The sequence below is a fragment of the Corvus hawaiiensis genome, chromosome 3, assembly GCF_020740725.1.
Source record: "Corvus hawaiiensis isolate bCorHaw1 chromosome 3, bCorHaw1.pri.cur, whole genome shotgun sequence".
In the NCBI taxonomy this organism is placed as follows: Eukaryota; Metazoa; Chordata; class Aves; order Passeriformes; family Corvidae; genus Corvus; species Corvus hawaiiensis.
The window spans coordinates 90974479-90987254 of record NC_063215.1 but is presented as its reverse complement, the minus strand read 5'-3'; the positions used below and the strand labels follow the sequence as shown (position 1 = coordinate 90987254).

General features: G+C 38.7%; 1 protein-coding gene across 2 annotated transcripts in view; it reads left to right on the top strand.

The window, feature by feature from the left end:
• The window catches only part of PRKCE (protein kinase C epsilon), a 287731-nt gene that overhangs the window by 260463 nt on the left and 14492 nt on the right, over positions 1-12776 (top strand). For both annotated transcript variants that reach the window (XM_048297720.1, XM_048297721.1), the window contains exons 13-14: positions 173-361; positions 4976-5122. In XM_048297720.1, coding sequence (XP_048153677.1) covers positions 173-361; positions 4976-5122 — 336 coding nt within the window. The remainder of the gene's footprint in view (positions 1-172; positions 362-4975; positions 5123-12776) is intronic.

Genomic DNA, 12776 nt, shown 5'->3' with positions numbered 1-12776 from the left:
AGTGCAAATTGCATGGGTAAGAAACCCTGCCTGCTGTTACTGAAATCAGCGTGGATTCAGCCCTACTTAGGCACCGGGGCATAGAAGGGGTATATCATGTTGAAACAGCAAATGTGCAGCCAACAGGGTTGTCTCACTTGTCTCTTCAATCCAATCTCTTTTTCTATGCTAGATCCTCCAGGAGCTAGAATACGGTCCATCCGTGGACTGGTGGGCTCTGGGTGTTCTCATGTACGAAATGATGGCTGGGCAACCCCCCTTTGAAGCTGACAATGAAGATGATCTCTTTGAATCCATCCTTCATGATGATGTGTTGTATCCAGTCTGGCTCAGTAAAGAAGCTGTCAGCATTTTAAAAGCAGTGAGTCTTCCACTATTTGCTTTCTTCCTCCTCCTCATGGGTTTGGGGGGGGGTTGATTTGTTGGGTTTTTTTCCTTGATTAAAACTGAATTTGCTAAAAGTTTTTGAGAGCAGTCACCACTGGGAGTTCAAGCACAGTTCAGAGTGCCACTGTTAGGATAATGGGGCCGGGGATAAATTACACCACTTGTGGGAAAGGAACAGAATGTTTGTATTCCACGCAGTTGTACACTGTATAAATCTGTGTACTGCAGATTCATGTTTCAGGGAAAACCCAACCAGCTTGAGCTGTGCTATCACTTTGACACTTTATATGCCGCATGGTCACTGGAGTGGGAGAAGCGCTACGTAATGAAAGAAACAACGTTTTTTATTTAACCTGCTTACAAAATTTCCTGTCCCTTTGCCTTTCTTCCCCTGTCATCAAGATGGATTGAAAGCCCTTTATTTAGAGCTGCATGTTCTATTTTATAGTTCACATGATAAGCAGTCTTACTTTAGCGTGACTGTTTCTGCTCTGATTGGGATTTTTCAGGATGAGTAGTGGATTTACAGAAACTTGTGTCACCAAATGCCACAATTGTTTAAATCAGTCAATGTGTGCCACTGGGCAAACTCAGTTTTTGGACTATCTTTCCAAAGCCAGGTTGATAAAGTCATTCATTACCATGACACTGACATAAATTCTTTCTTCTGTGCTAGTATCATCCTAAAATTAAAAGCAAAACAATACAGAAGCAGTATGCCAATCCCCATAGTTTGAAAAGCTGAGGAGGATTTTTGGCTTAAAAAAATAACTTGTTTTTTATTTATCCCATTCTTCCACCATCTTTGAAACTGGAAAATTTCTGCCTTTCCACATATTTTTCTTTCAGCATCTGGAATAAGGGAGACTTTCAATTAAGAGGGCACCTGATAGTGTAAAATGCTGCAGAGGTCTTCATACAGGGTTATTTTGAAATGATATATAAAACGTAAACAACGTGTGATTTTAACGCCAGTGGACAGATAACACATTCTGCAGAAATTCTCATCTTGACCTTTTAATGAAAATGTCTACAGGCTCCTTCTGGGTGAGCAAGAGAGATGCTCTAGCAGTGATTCAAAGCAAAAGTCAAAGTTGACCTCTCGGAAATGTTTCCTGAAGTATCCCTTTTGCTACATTCACTGTAGTGAGAACATGCAGGATTTTTTACTGCTGATAAAAATTTATTAATACTTATTCTCCCTTCTTCCCAAATAGCTTTCTTACTGCTTTTTGTTAGCTCACATGATACTTTCATGCATCCATTTCTTTTTCCAGACCCTTTGATTTTTTTACTTCAGCAATTAAAATGTATGGACTTGAGCTGCAGAATTCAGGCTTATATCCAGGGTTCAGGGGTTATTTTGGCATATTGTAAAGGAAGGGCTGTTGTCAGTTTTCATACCTACATCTGAATTTCACTGTAGTCCAGGAGATTTTCTGTAGTGTTTTGGTTTCACAGTCTGTAAGATCTGTTCCTTTGCTATCCAGAGGCTACTTGAGTGAATCTACATTAATTGACCTTTCTATTATTCTGAAAGCATTTGGTGGAAGGGAAGATGTAACAAATAACTCTCTGGGTTAAGTGTGTAGTACAAGAGCCACTGTAACTGTTAGGAGAAGGTATTTGTGGTATAGAGGAGTACAGAGGATTTAACAATCAGAGCCTTACTGTGTTATCTCATTGGTAATGCAAGGAGTGAGATGGATAACTGTTAATGTTATGCACATCCTTCACTGACCACACACAAATGCAGATGTAGAATGCAGGTGTAATCTGTGTATTTTTCTGAATGAAACTGCAAGGGCCTTAATGCCTCTAATTTCTTTTAAAGCTAACTTTTCACTACATTTTTCTATTTTCCTGGATCTACATTTTGATAGTAGGCATGGTGATTTATATCTTGCTGTAGTCATAGCCTTTTAGGCAAAAATTGATACAATTGATTGGAGCTGTGGCAGTTTACACCATAAATAAAACACATTTCCTTACGTTTAGCAACCTGCTGCCTATGCATCCATGGTGTGAAACCTGTTTGAAACTTGTGTTCTTCATCTGATACTTGTCCATTGAAGAACAGGAAAAACAGAGGAAAGAAAGAGGCGTCTATGTATTTTACTGCTGAATGGTAGCAAGGGATTAACTTTGGAACACTTCATTTCCTCACATTGTGCTTTCAGACATGGGTTTTATTCTTCAGAAACTGTGTATTTTTACACTCCTTCAAACAGCATGTAAAGAAAGTTTAATAAGAAGACATTCTCTTGTGTTAAGTAACAATGTTGCCTTATTTTCTGAAGAAACAGTTTTCCTGTTATTTCCAACAAAACACTAAGGAGGATGATTTTAAAGCTCAGTATTACAAGGCAGCACGTTGCTTATCCCATGAAAATCCACGGATCTTAGTAGTGCTGTTTCTGTGAATTGGCAGGAATTGCTATTTAAATTCTGTCCTGTGTGGTGAGGAAAACAATTCTTCATTGAAATTGTCTCTCTGCTTCTTCACAAGCAATGGAGAGATGTTGTCTCTATGGTGTGTGTTCCCTGTGTACCGGGATGACACTCTCTGGCTGCAGAAGCAGAACTCTGTTTTTCAGCTGTGTGATTTATTTCAAGAAGCAAAATTTGGGGAGCCAAATGATCCTTGATTCACGCCCCAAGTAACATTTTGTCCTGTTATCATTTAAGTCAGTAGGAATGCTGATTCTAAAAGGCTTCTCCTTTCAGAAGAGGAGGTTCCTGCCTTAGTAGGGAAAAACAAAAAGGCTTATGGCTATGGATGTCAGCTCTGTTTGCAACCAACTCTTCAGCAGAGTACACTTAACAGCTGTATCTGTCCTGACAGTTGCATCAGTGTTGATGATGTTGATAAACAGGGAATAAAAGTCAGCTTGTGCTTCAGAAATAGAAAGGGATTAAATTAATGGAATTAAATGTCTGCTTTAGAAACTTGATATTATTTCATCATATATGCATATGGTAAATTTGTTTAAGTATTCATTCTTAAAATACATTCTCCCTCATCATCCATTTCAAAGCTTCATGAAGTCTGTGAAGTACAGCACTAAACTGGACTGTCTAGTCATATTTTCATGCCCTGGGCTTCTTAAAAAATTACATGTCCGGATACTTTCCCTGTCTCCAGTTTAAAACACAGATAAAACATGGCAGGTACTAGGATCATATTTTACTTCTTTGATACCTGGATTATATGGTACAGAAAGTGTATCCTGTCATTTCCATGTTCTGTTTCTGCAACACATGTGGCTGCTGGTTCCTGGCCTGATCACTCCAGTCCTGGAGATGAAATAAAGCAGAGGAATGTAGGAATGCATTTTGTGGTTTTTCAGGAGATCTTACCAAAGCTCAGTAATCCTTTCAAAACCTTTGTTTCTCCTGCCCACAGGAAATAATTGCCTGTAGCTTAGATAGGACTTGTCCACTTGCAGAAGAACTTGCAGAGCAGTTGAACACAACACCAAAGAGAAGGATCATCTTCAGAACGGCGCGTGTATGTCAGAAACCACAGACAGAATTGCCTTGCTGATCTATGTTATACCTTTAAAATGACAGACAGGGTATTCTTCTGTTAGATAGCTAGATGGCTGATCTAGCTATCTAAAATCATCCTAAGGGCTTAAGTAGCTACTTACCTAATAACTGGAAGGGCATGCATTACAGTGATTATTTTTCCTAAGTTTTTTTTTTTCCCTACAGTAGTATAATGTGATGCATAATTTGAAAAAGCACTGAACAATTATTACCTTTTGTTTACACTTGTTTAAAAGTTAAAAATGTTATATAATGGCTGAATATGAAGTTACAGCAAAGCTACTGAGCTAATTCTATAATGTGAGTGTGTTCGCGTGTATAAGAACAGCATTCTTTGCTACTTGAATTGCAAGGATTCTGTGTCCACATGAATTAGGAAATAAGTAGAGCAATTGCTAATAAAAGAAGGAAAAAAGAGAAAAATCAAGTAAAGTACTTTGAGCTCCCATCAGTTGATATCAATATCTTACACTGGTTATTCAGCTTTTTCCTGACAGGAATAGTAATAGTTTAAAAATGAGAAGTTTATTAATTACCACACCAGAGGAGACCAGTTAGTTCCAGTTGCTGATGCTAATGGTGTACTAAAAATGAACGAGAATGTGCAAGTTATGTCATTGGGGAGATGGCATAACTTCCCATTCTCAACGGAAGCGTTCTGCAGGTACTAATCACTCTGTGTCTCTGGAGGGTTTAAGATCATCTTTCTTTCCTTTAGTACTTTTGGCTAAAGCTGAAACTAGAAATGCTGAAAGAGAATCTATTCCTTTAGCAGTCCCAGTCAGATGAAATTAAGAGGTCTCAACAATAAACTGAAAGAGTTTCCTGCAGTAAATTTACAGTTTGGAGTCTCTGAATCTTAATAGTTTGGCTGAAACCTCTGAAATTTGGAGGGCCAGAAGAAATAACCTTCTGAAAGAGGACTGTCTCTAAAAACCTAGCTTTAAGAATTATAGTGTGTAATTGACCAGCAAATGGTCTCTAGCTATTGCCATTCATGTTTTAACTTTTCCCTCCTTTCCTCCCCACCCTGCAGTTCATGACAAAAAATCCCAACAAGCGACTTGGCTGTGTGGCGTCGCAGAATGGGGAAGATGCGATTAAGCAGCATCCATTTTTCAAGGAAATTGACTGGGTTCTTCTAGAACAAAGGAAAATCAAGCCACCCTTCAAACCTCGGATTGTAAGTAACAGTTTGTATAAGATTCAGAGAAAATTTGGTTTGGCAATTCTACTTGTTGGCTTTTCTGAGAAATGAGATTACCTGATGCAGCATTTGGGGGCTGAAATAGTAACATAAAAACAGCGCTGAAAAGATTTCTTTGTCATTGTTTCTGTGAAGGTAAGTGTCAGGAATAGATTAAATGCACAGGAAAATGTTCATGTTCGGCCACATAAACCATGAAAGAGCTCAAGGCACTGTTTTAATTATTTTCTGTGTTCTTAAAGATACCATAGCCAGAAAAGATTATTTCAGTTGGTATATACTGTCTATACTTTCTGTGTGAACTCTTTACAGTTCTGCATTGCTAATGGCCACTGGATTTTGTAGTAAAACACAGACAAGAATTTGTCAGCAATAGTATTTTAAGTGAAGAAACTTGAAAAAACAGCTTCTTGGGGGAAAGAAATATACATTATGATTAGATAAATTTATGTACTTACATTTTCCGGGATAATAACCAAGTATTTCTATTTTAAAGTAACAAAAATGGGTAAATAGCAGCCCCACCTGCAGAAAGTACCAAAGTCAAGCAAAAATACTTTACGTATTCTAGTCTTCCTCTGGATGAAAATACTTACAATTAACCAAATGTCACAAAATGTGTGTGGTTACTTTTGTGCTTAAACGTGCAAGAGGCTAACTTTATGATAAATCCTCTGAGACTGATTTGCATCTTTTGATTTCACACGTTCCTAATTACAATGTTTGATTTGCCTGTGAGTATGGTCAAGGTACTTCTTTGTTTCTTTCTTTGGATAGTTTACAAAGGTATTAAAAAAACCAAAAAGCAAAACAAATGAACAAAATAAAAACCTTAGGTCTCAACTCTGAATCCTGAGTTAAATTTAGAGGTGAAAAAGCCCCCTCTGCTCTTGAAGAATTGCTGTGTGTTACATGTATTTACTTTGAGTTCAGTGAGATGCATTTCCCCAAGCTCCTTGTGTAGATGGTGAAAGCGGGACTGACCATCCAGAACAGGAGCCTGAGGTAGCTCCTTTGAGTCCTCTCTTGGGGAAATCTCTCTCTCTCTGTAGCTGTACAGAAAAAGCCCAAAGGATTGACAACTGTAAGTGAAAGCCCTTATGAATGCCTTTCTGGGACCAATAGTAAGATACAGTGTTATCACATGAGGAAGGTTTTCTTACTGTATTTGTTGGAGAATGGAAACCTTATAATGCCGTATGTCCAGGGGGAGGGAGGCCTGAGCCAGCCCCACTCCTGGAAGTGGTGCAGCCAGTCCCCTCCCCTGTTGCCCAGCTCCTCTCTGGAGGTGTGGCCAGGTTGCGGCTGGTGCCTGAGCTGCTGTGCAAGTCTCTGCACTGCTGCAGGAAGTGTGAACCCTAAATTAATTGCTTTAGTATTTATCAGAAGCCTCTTTAGTACTGTGACTGTTTTCCAGTCAGGTTCCACAGCTGTCAGGTAGTTGCACTTGGATGAAGTTGGTGTTCAACTGAGTTGCATTTGTGTAGGTCTTCTCTTGTTTTCACAGGAATTTGGCCTTCCGTCTCACCGTAATTGTTGTTGCTTTGCTCAGTATTCATCAGAGTTTTGTTAGTTCAGTTATTAAATCAAGATGAACAATTGCAGAATTATTTTCACTTTATGCCTGCATCTAATTTCCAGTTTCCTTTCATCTAGTCTGTTTATGGGCTGTTTTTCTTTCATGATCAAGATGCACAGTCCCTTTGACAATAGGTATTTTTATGAGGCCTTTATTATTTTTGTAAGTACTCCCGCTGTGGCGGTCCTTAAAAGTCAGAAGGCATTTCATATATCAGGTATTTTTATTCATTGCTGATATAAATGCCTGCTGCCTTCTCAGTGGGGCTTCCTTCTATTTCTAGTAATTATTTCACTGCTGTTGTATTGTAAAGACAATCCTATTTCATTAATTCCTGTTGTTTTTTTCCTTTTCCTCTTTTCTGCTTTCTTTAAAGGTATTTTAGTTGAATCGTTCTGTTTCAGTAGTGATTACAGATTATTGCAGAGTAGTCCTTTGTATAACTTTTTGGACAGCTCTCTGCTCCTTAATAATTGTTAGGGTGATTTTATACATCTTTATTTACACTTCTGCTCATTTTTCTTCAGGCTACTTCTCTAATGTTGGATTTTCATACTACTTCTTGCTATGTTGTATCTACCAACTTTCTTAATTCCACCAGATTTTATTCCTGCAGGCTAGTAGTTCTGTATGCTTGGATTTTTTTCTGAACTCCTTTTTTTTATAGTGGTAAATTCAGATCATATGTACTCTGTGTTACAGGCATCTCTTATTATTTTCATGTTCTCAGTCTGCTCTCTCTAAGGTATCTTCCCCAGTGACTGGGTCTTATCAGCTTTTACTGATAACTTTTCTACCCTTCAAAAGAGCATACCTTATATATTTATGATCCATGTTTATGATCCATCAGCTGTTTTGTACCAAGTGTATACATTTTACAGTTGTTTGGATTTTATTGTTGTATAGCAATCTTTGAGTAAGATCATACTTGAAATTTTTATTTTTCCTCTTAAAACTGAATGATATATTACTTGGAAAGTAAAGTGTGATACAGATCTAGGCTGGAGAGAAAGATCACATGAATAAAATAGAATTATCAATTTTTCAACTTCAAAAATGGCAAAGGAATTTAGGGCAGTAAATTTCAGATGCTATAAAGGTAATTTTGTATACTTGCCAAGCTGGACTAGATTGCACTCACTTTGAAAAATCCTAAGAAGAGGGAAGAAGGTGAACACTAATGAAATAAAATCTACTTTAAAATCTACACAGAGAGTTCTTCTCTAAGTTCAGTTGTGGGTGTAGCATTGAGATTCATTGATTCAGATTAACAAACGTAACTGTTCCATAGCTGTGGAACAACTATGGAAAAAACATAAGTAATGCCTGTGTTTGGAATGTTTTATGTTTTTTTAACATCTTTTAGTATTAATAAAGGGCTGTTGATTATTTAAAAGTGACTCTTAATCTTAAGAGAGGATCAAAAAATTTATTTTAATCTTTTGTTGAGGAGGGCCTAGTTCTGTGAAAAGAACTATGAAAAGAGAGGTCAGATTATTAGTCAGAAAATAGACATTCTTGCATGTGAAATGTGACTGTACATCTGTGTTGGGAAAGAAGTGTACAATACATATATAGTCATCTGTGCATTTAAGTTGAGTTTTGCATGCACATACAGAAGTTCTGCTCATGCAAGAATGCATATATTTACACAGGTAGTCTTCTGTTTTCTGACCAACTGGTAAGATGACTAAGGGGGGAAAATTTATGATTATATCGTAAACACTTTCAAAATAAAACAACACATAAGATGTGTTCAAATGAGCTCCAAGCAATGTAAAGTGGTGACACTAAACAAGTACAGTCATTAGGGGAAATGGTCAAACACTGAGGTCCTATCAGACAATGGAATAATCTGCCAAGGGAGGTCACAGAGGTGCTATTGTGGAAAAAGCCTTGCTTCTCTTCTGCCTCACTCCCCCCAAAACACATGAATTCCTTGATTAGCACAGCTGGCTTGCTTTTCTGTTACCTTCCATCCTTTCTCTGCCACAGTAAGTTTTCTGAGGGGCTATATTACATGGTACTGTCAGCCCTGTGCTTCTCCATAGTTCAGGTACATCTCTTCAGCTCTGCCAGCCTTAAGTCTGAATTTTTCAACTGGGCTTGGAAAAAACCCTGCATGGCTATTTATTAGCCAGACTTTTGAAGGTGTTTTTATTTTTAAATCTCATTCACACAGTGGATGGATGTAATTATGTTGCTTATTATACTATAATTATACCATTAATGTTCGTCTAATTTGTACATGATTTGATTATTCTAATGATGCTTTGGAAGCTGAAATTTCTTCCTGTGTCCAGCCTTAGAATGAAAATTACCAAAAGGATTTTGAAAAACTGACCTATGTTTTCTGAAGGCTTGCAAGAGTGCCCTGGATAGAGGATTCATACAAATAGCTGAAGTTTAGATTGCTAAGCAGTGACAGAAGTGCCACCCTCAGTTGTCCTAGGTAGAGAAAATGGAAGCAGATTTGGTGGCTCTGAAACCAGCTGTGAAGGGTCTTTGCTCCTCCAGTTAATGACTTGGAATAGAAAATACAAAGGGTGAAAATGCACTTGGGCTCAGTCCTATGATGCATGTTATCTGCCAGCTCTTCCTCTCATAAATCTAGGATCATGCGGCTTTTCAGTGGTAAAATTAATTTGACGTATATATATATATATATATGTATACACACTGTGGTTTACTATATTGAGAGTTTGTTCCATGTAGAGCTATTATATATGTTAAGCTGGTGTAGAAAAAACCTTATGGCTCTGGAGCATGTACATTAGACATCAAGCAAACTTTTGAGCAGCTAGACAGAAGATATTTGTTGCATCTAAGCTCCAGTGACTTTGCAGTGTCTTTTGAAGATCATTTCTGCTGTTCTTAAAACCTGATTCTTTGAGCTTCACAGTCTGTCTTGAAATTTTCTGAATAGTATTATTCATTCCTGAATGCAGTCGTGACTTTGTAATTGCATATGCAACAGGCACCATTTTAGTGCAGACAGATATCTTTTCTCCAGAGCAACTGCTGTGAGACAGAAAACCCTTTGAGGCATTTTATTCCTCTGTTATTTTGTCACATGTATTCTCCCTGGAATTTTATTCCATTTGGAGAACAACATTTCCATGATCAGTAGCCATAAGGCCAGGCTGTGATTTGCAGCATCATTTATTGCCCAAGAGCCACAAAGACCTCAATAGCATTCAGTGATTCTCTGCTCTCCATCTTCCTTTGTTTCCATGGCTGTGTTCCTGGCTTGGCTGAGTTGGTTATTTCCATTTTCAAACTGCATTTGCCATCTTACAAATTAAAACAATGGTGCAGTAGATCAATTTCTTAACAAAGTTACTGATGTGGTGGTAAATGTGGTAGATCCTGCTTAGTGTTATGATGGTCTGATTCTGTCTGTCTGTACCAAATAACAAATTATGCAGTCATTGAACAGTCATTGAAGCAGATTGCTACTTCAGCTCTAATGTGTACTGATGAATTTTATATTGTTATAGTTCCCTGCAAGAAATTCTTTGTGCCATTTCTGAGAACACAGCTGACCAGCTGTAGGCTTTCCACAGTAAATCTGTGGCCTGCTGACATGTCAGCAACATCAGCCAGTGAAGCCCAGAAACAAGTGCACAAGTGGCAAGAAGATGTGCAATATCATAGTCCCTTTTGCCAGTGATGGAGGAAAATCACTGCCCCAAATTTGTTTTCCATTTGTCTGAAGTCAGTGGTAGCCTCATATGAGCATCAATTTAATAGAATCATAGAATAGTGTGGGTTGGAGAGGACCTTTAAAGGTCATCTAGTCTAACCCCTCTGCAGTGAGCCTAATCAACCATATCAGGTTGCTCAGAGCCATGTCCAGGCTGTCCTTGAATGTTTCCAGGAATGAGGCATCTATCATAAATCTGAGCAACCTGTTCCAGTGTTTTACCATCCTCATCATAAGCAATTTCTTTCTTATATCTAGTTTAAATCTACCCTCTTTCAGTTTAAAACCATTACCCCCTGGCCTATGGTAACAGACCCTACTAAAAAGTTTGTCCTCTTCTTTCTTTTTAGCCCCCTTTGAGTATTGAAAGACCACAATACAGGGTCTCCCTGAAGCCTTCTCTTCTCCAGGCTTAACAGCCGCAACTCTCTCAACCCTTCCACGTAAGAGATGTGCTCCAGCCCTCTGAGGGCTTTGTTTTTGATTTTTGTAGAATTAGACCAGCACAGTAAAACCACTCTCATATTTCTTGGTCACAGTGGCTCAGTGTGCTGCAAGGAGCTGTGGGACAGAGGAAGCTCTCAGGCACTGTGCAGCAAGGACAGTCTCACTACAGGCACACTCCTGTCCTTCCAGACTCAGTTTTCAGTGTCAACCCTTGAAACGTGCATGCAAACAGACAGACTTGCAACTACCCTGTTGTCAGTGTCAGGGTTGGGAAAATTTGAGACACTGTCTAAGATGTCCTGAACATGAAAAAGCTGAAGAGCTCTCAGCCAGAGGGTAATACAAAGCCTGGTAAAACAGATGTTTGCTATATGTATTTCTTTCTAGCAATTAAGCCAAAGTTTCATCACTAATGGCTTTATCAGTGCCTGTGGCAATCCATTCATAGTGTGGCTTTATGGAGATGAAGTGAACAAAATAATCGTATTACAATGATTCACTGTCAACATGCAGCTTTCACAGAACAATGCGTTATTCTAATTTTCTCAATGCATTCATAATTTTTTGGTTTTCCATTCTAAAAGCTCACTTTCCTCAAGAGCATTAAAGACAAAATGAATGAGATAGTCTGTTGCAGAATTGTATCTTGCAGTATGGAGCAACAACACCTGCTGTTGGCCTATTCATCTGACTTACTTCATTTTGCAGCTTTTTCAATTTCTATCGTTACATCACTTAGAATATTTTCTGAATAATTGTAGTTCCTTCTTCAGTTCTGACTCCGTAGGGTAGAGAGCTGGTCTAGCAGCTAAAACCAGACCCAAGAATTGCAAGATATATAAGTTCTTCCATCAGATTTTCTAGCAACTCATGATGTGGCCAGGCTGCATCACCTAATCTTTTCATGCTTCAGTTTCTCTTCTGTGATAATCACAGGATGCTTGATGCAAAGTTCTGGGCCAGTGAAAAAATATAGCTGTGAAATGCCAAAAAACAAGTGCTAAAGATCAGCCTTTTAAATTGACTGAATGCTTAGGACTTCCCTTGGAAGAGTGTTCTTATGCTACACCAGACCTCAGTGTTAGCAGATTTCATCTCAAATTACACCTCTGTCAGCTCCAGTACCTCTAAGATAATGATAAACCGTTATCAAAGTTCCTCCCCCCTTAGTTATCACTATCTGAGCCACATGGTCTGTATGCAGTTTCCTCTGTGAACCTGAACTCCCTTGTTAAGTCTTGACTTAAGGATGCCAGCAATGTGTCCGCTTTCAGTTTTGCACTGCAGCAAAGGTTTGAAATAAAATCATTCCCAAATATGAAATTCTAGTCGTAGCCAATGATTGTGGGTTACAACTGGAGTCACTGAGCACCGTGAATTTTCTTTTCCCCCTCCCCTGAATGAGTGAAAAAACTGGCAAAATTTTGGCAATCCTTTGCCTATGACTGAACGAGAAGCTGGATGCCCACAGTGTTTGGAAGCTGGGTAATAAGTAGCAAATACAAATCAGCACCTCTGGAGAGTGCAGCTGGGCTGTTTGCACAGGCAAACAGGCAGAGGCCACACCTGCCCCATGGGTAGGTGCCACACTGAACGGCTCCCAAAAAAAGTCTTCAATTAGAGAGGTGTGTGTTCAAATTGCTGCAGCAACCATCTGCTTACTGTGAAATACGGCTGGAATCCTTAAAGAGGGACCACGTTTCTGGAGAAAACTTTCCAATATGCTAGCCTGAAACATAAGTTCTATAATTGCAGATTCATTTTCATACATGAGGGCTAAGAGGCAAAGATTTTTTTACTTTCTAATGAGGGATTTTTAACCTGGTGTTGGGAAGTCATGATACTGTTTTGGTGGGGGTTCTTTGGCACGCCTCTACTTTTTTGTGACAGTAGATTGT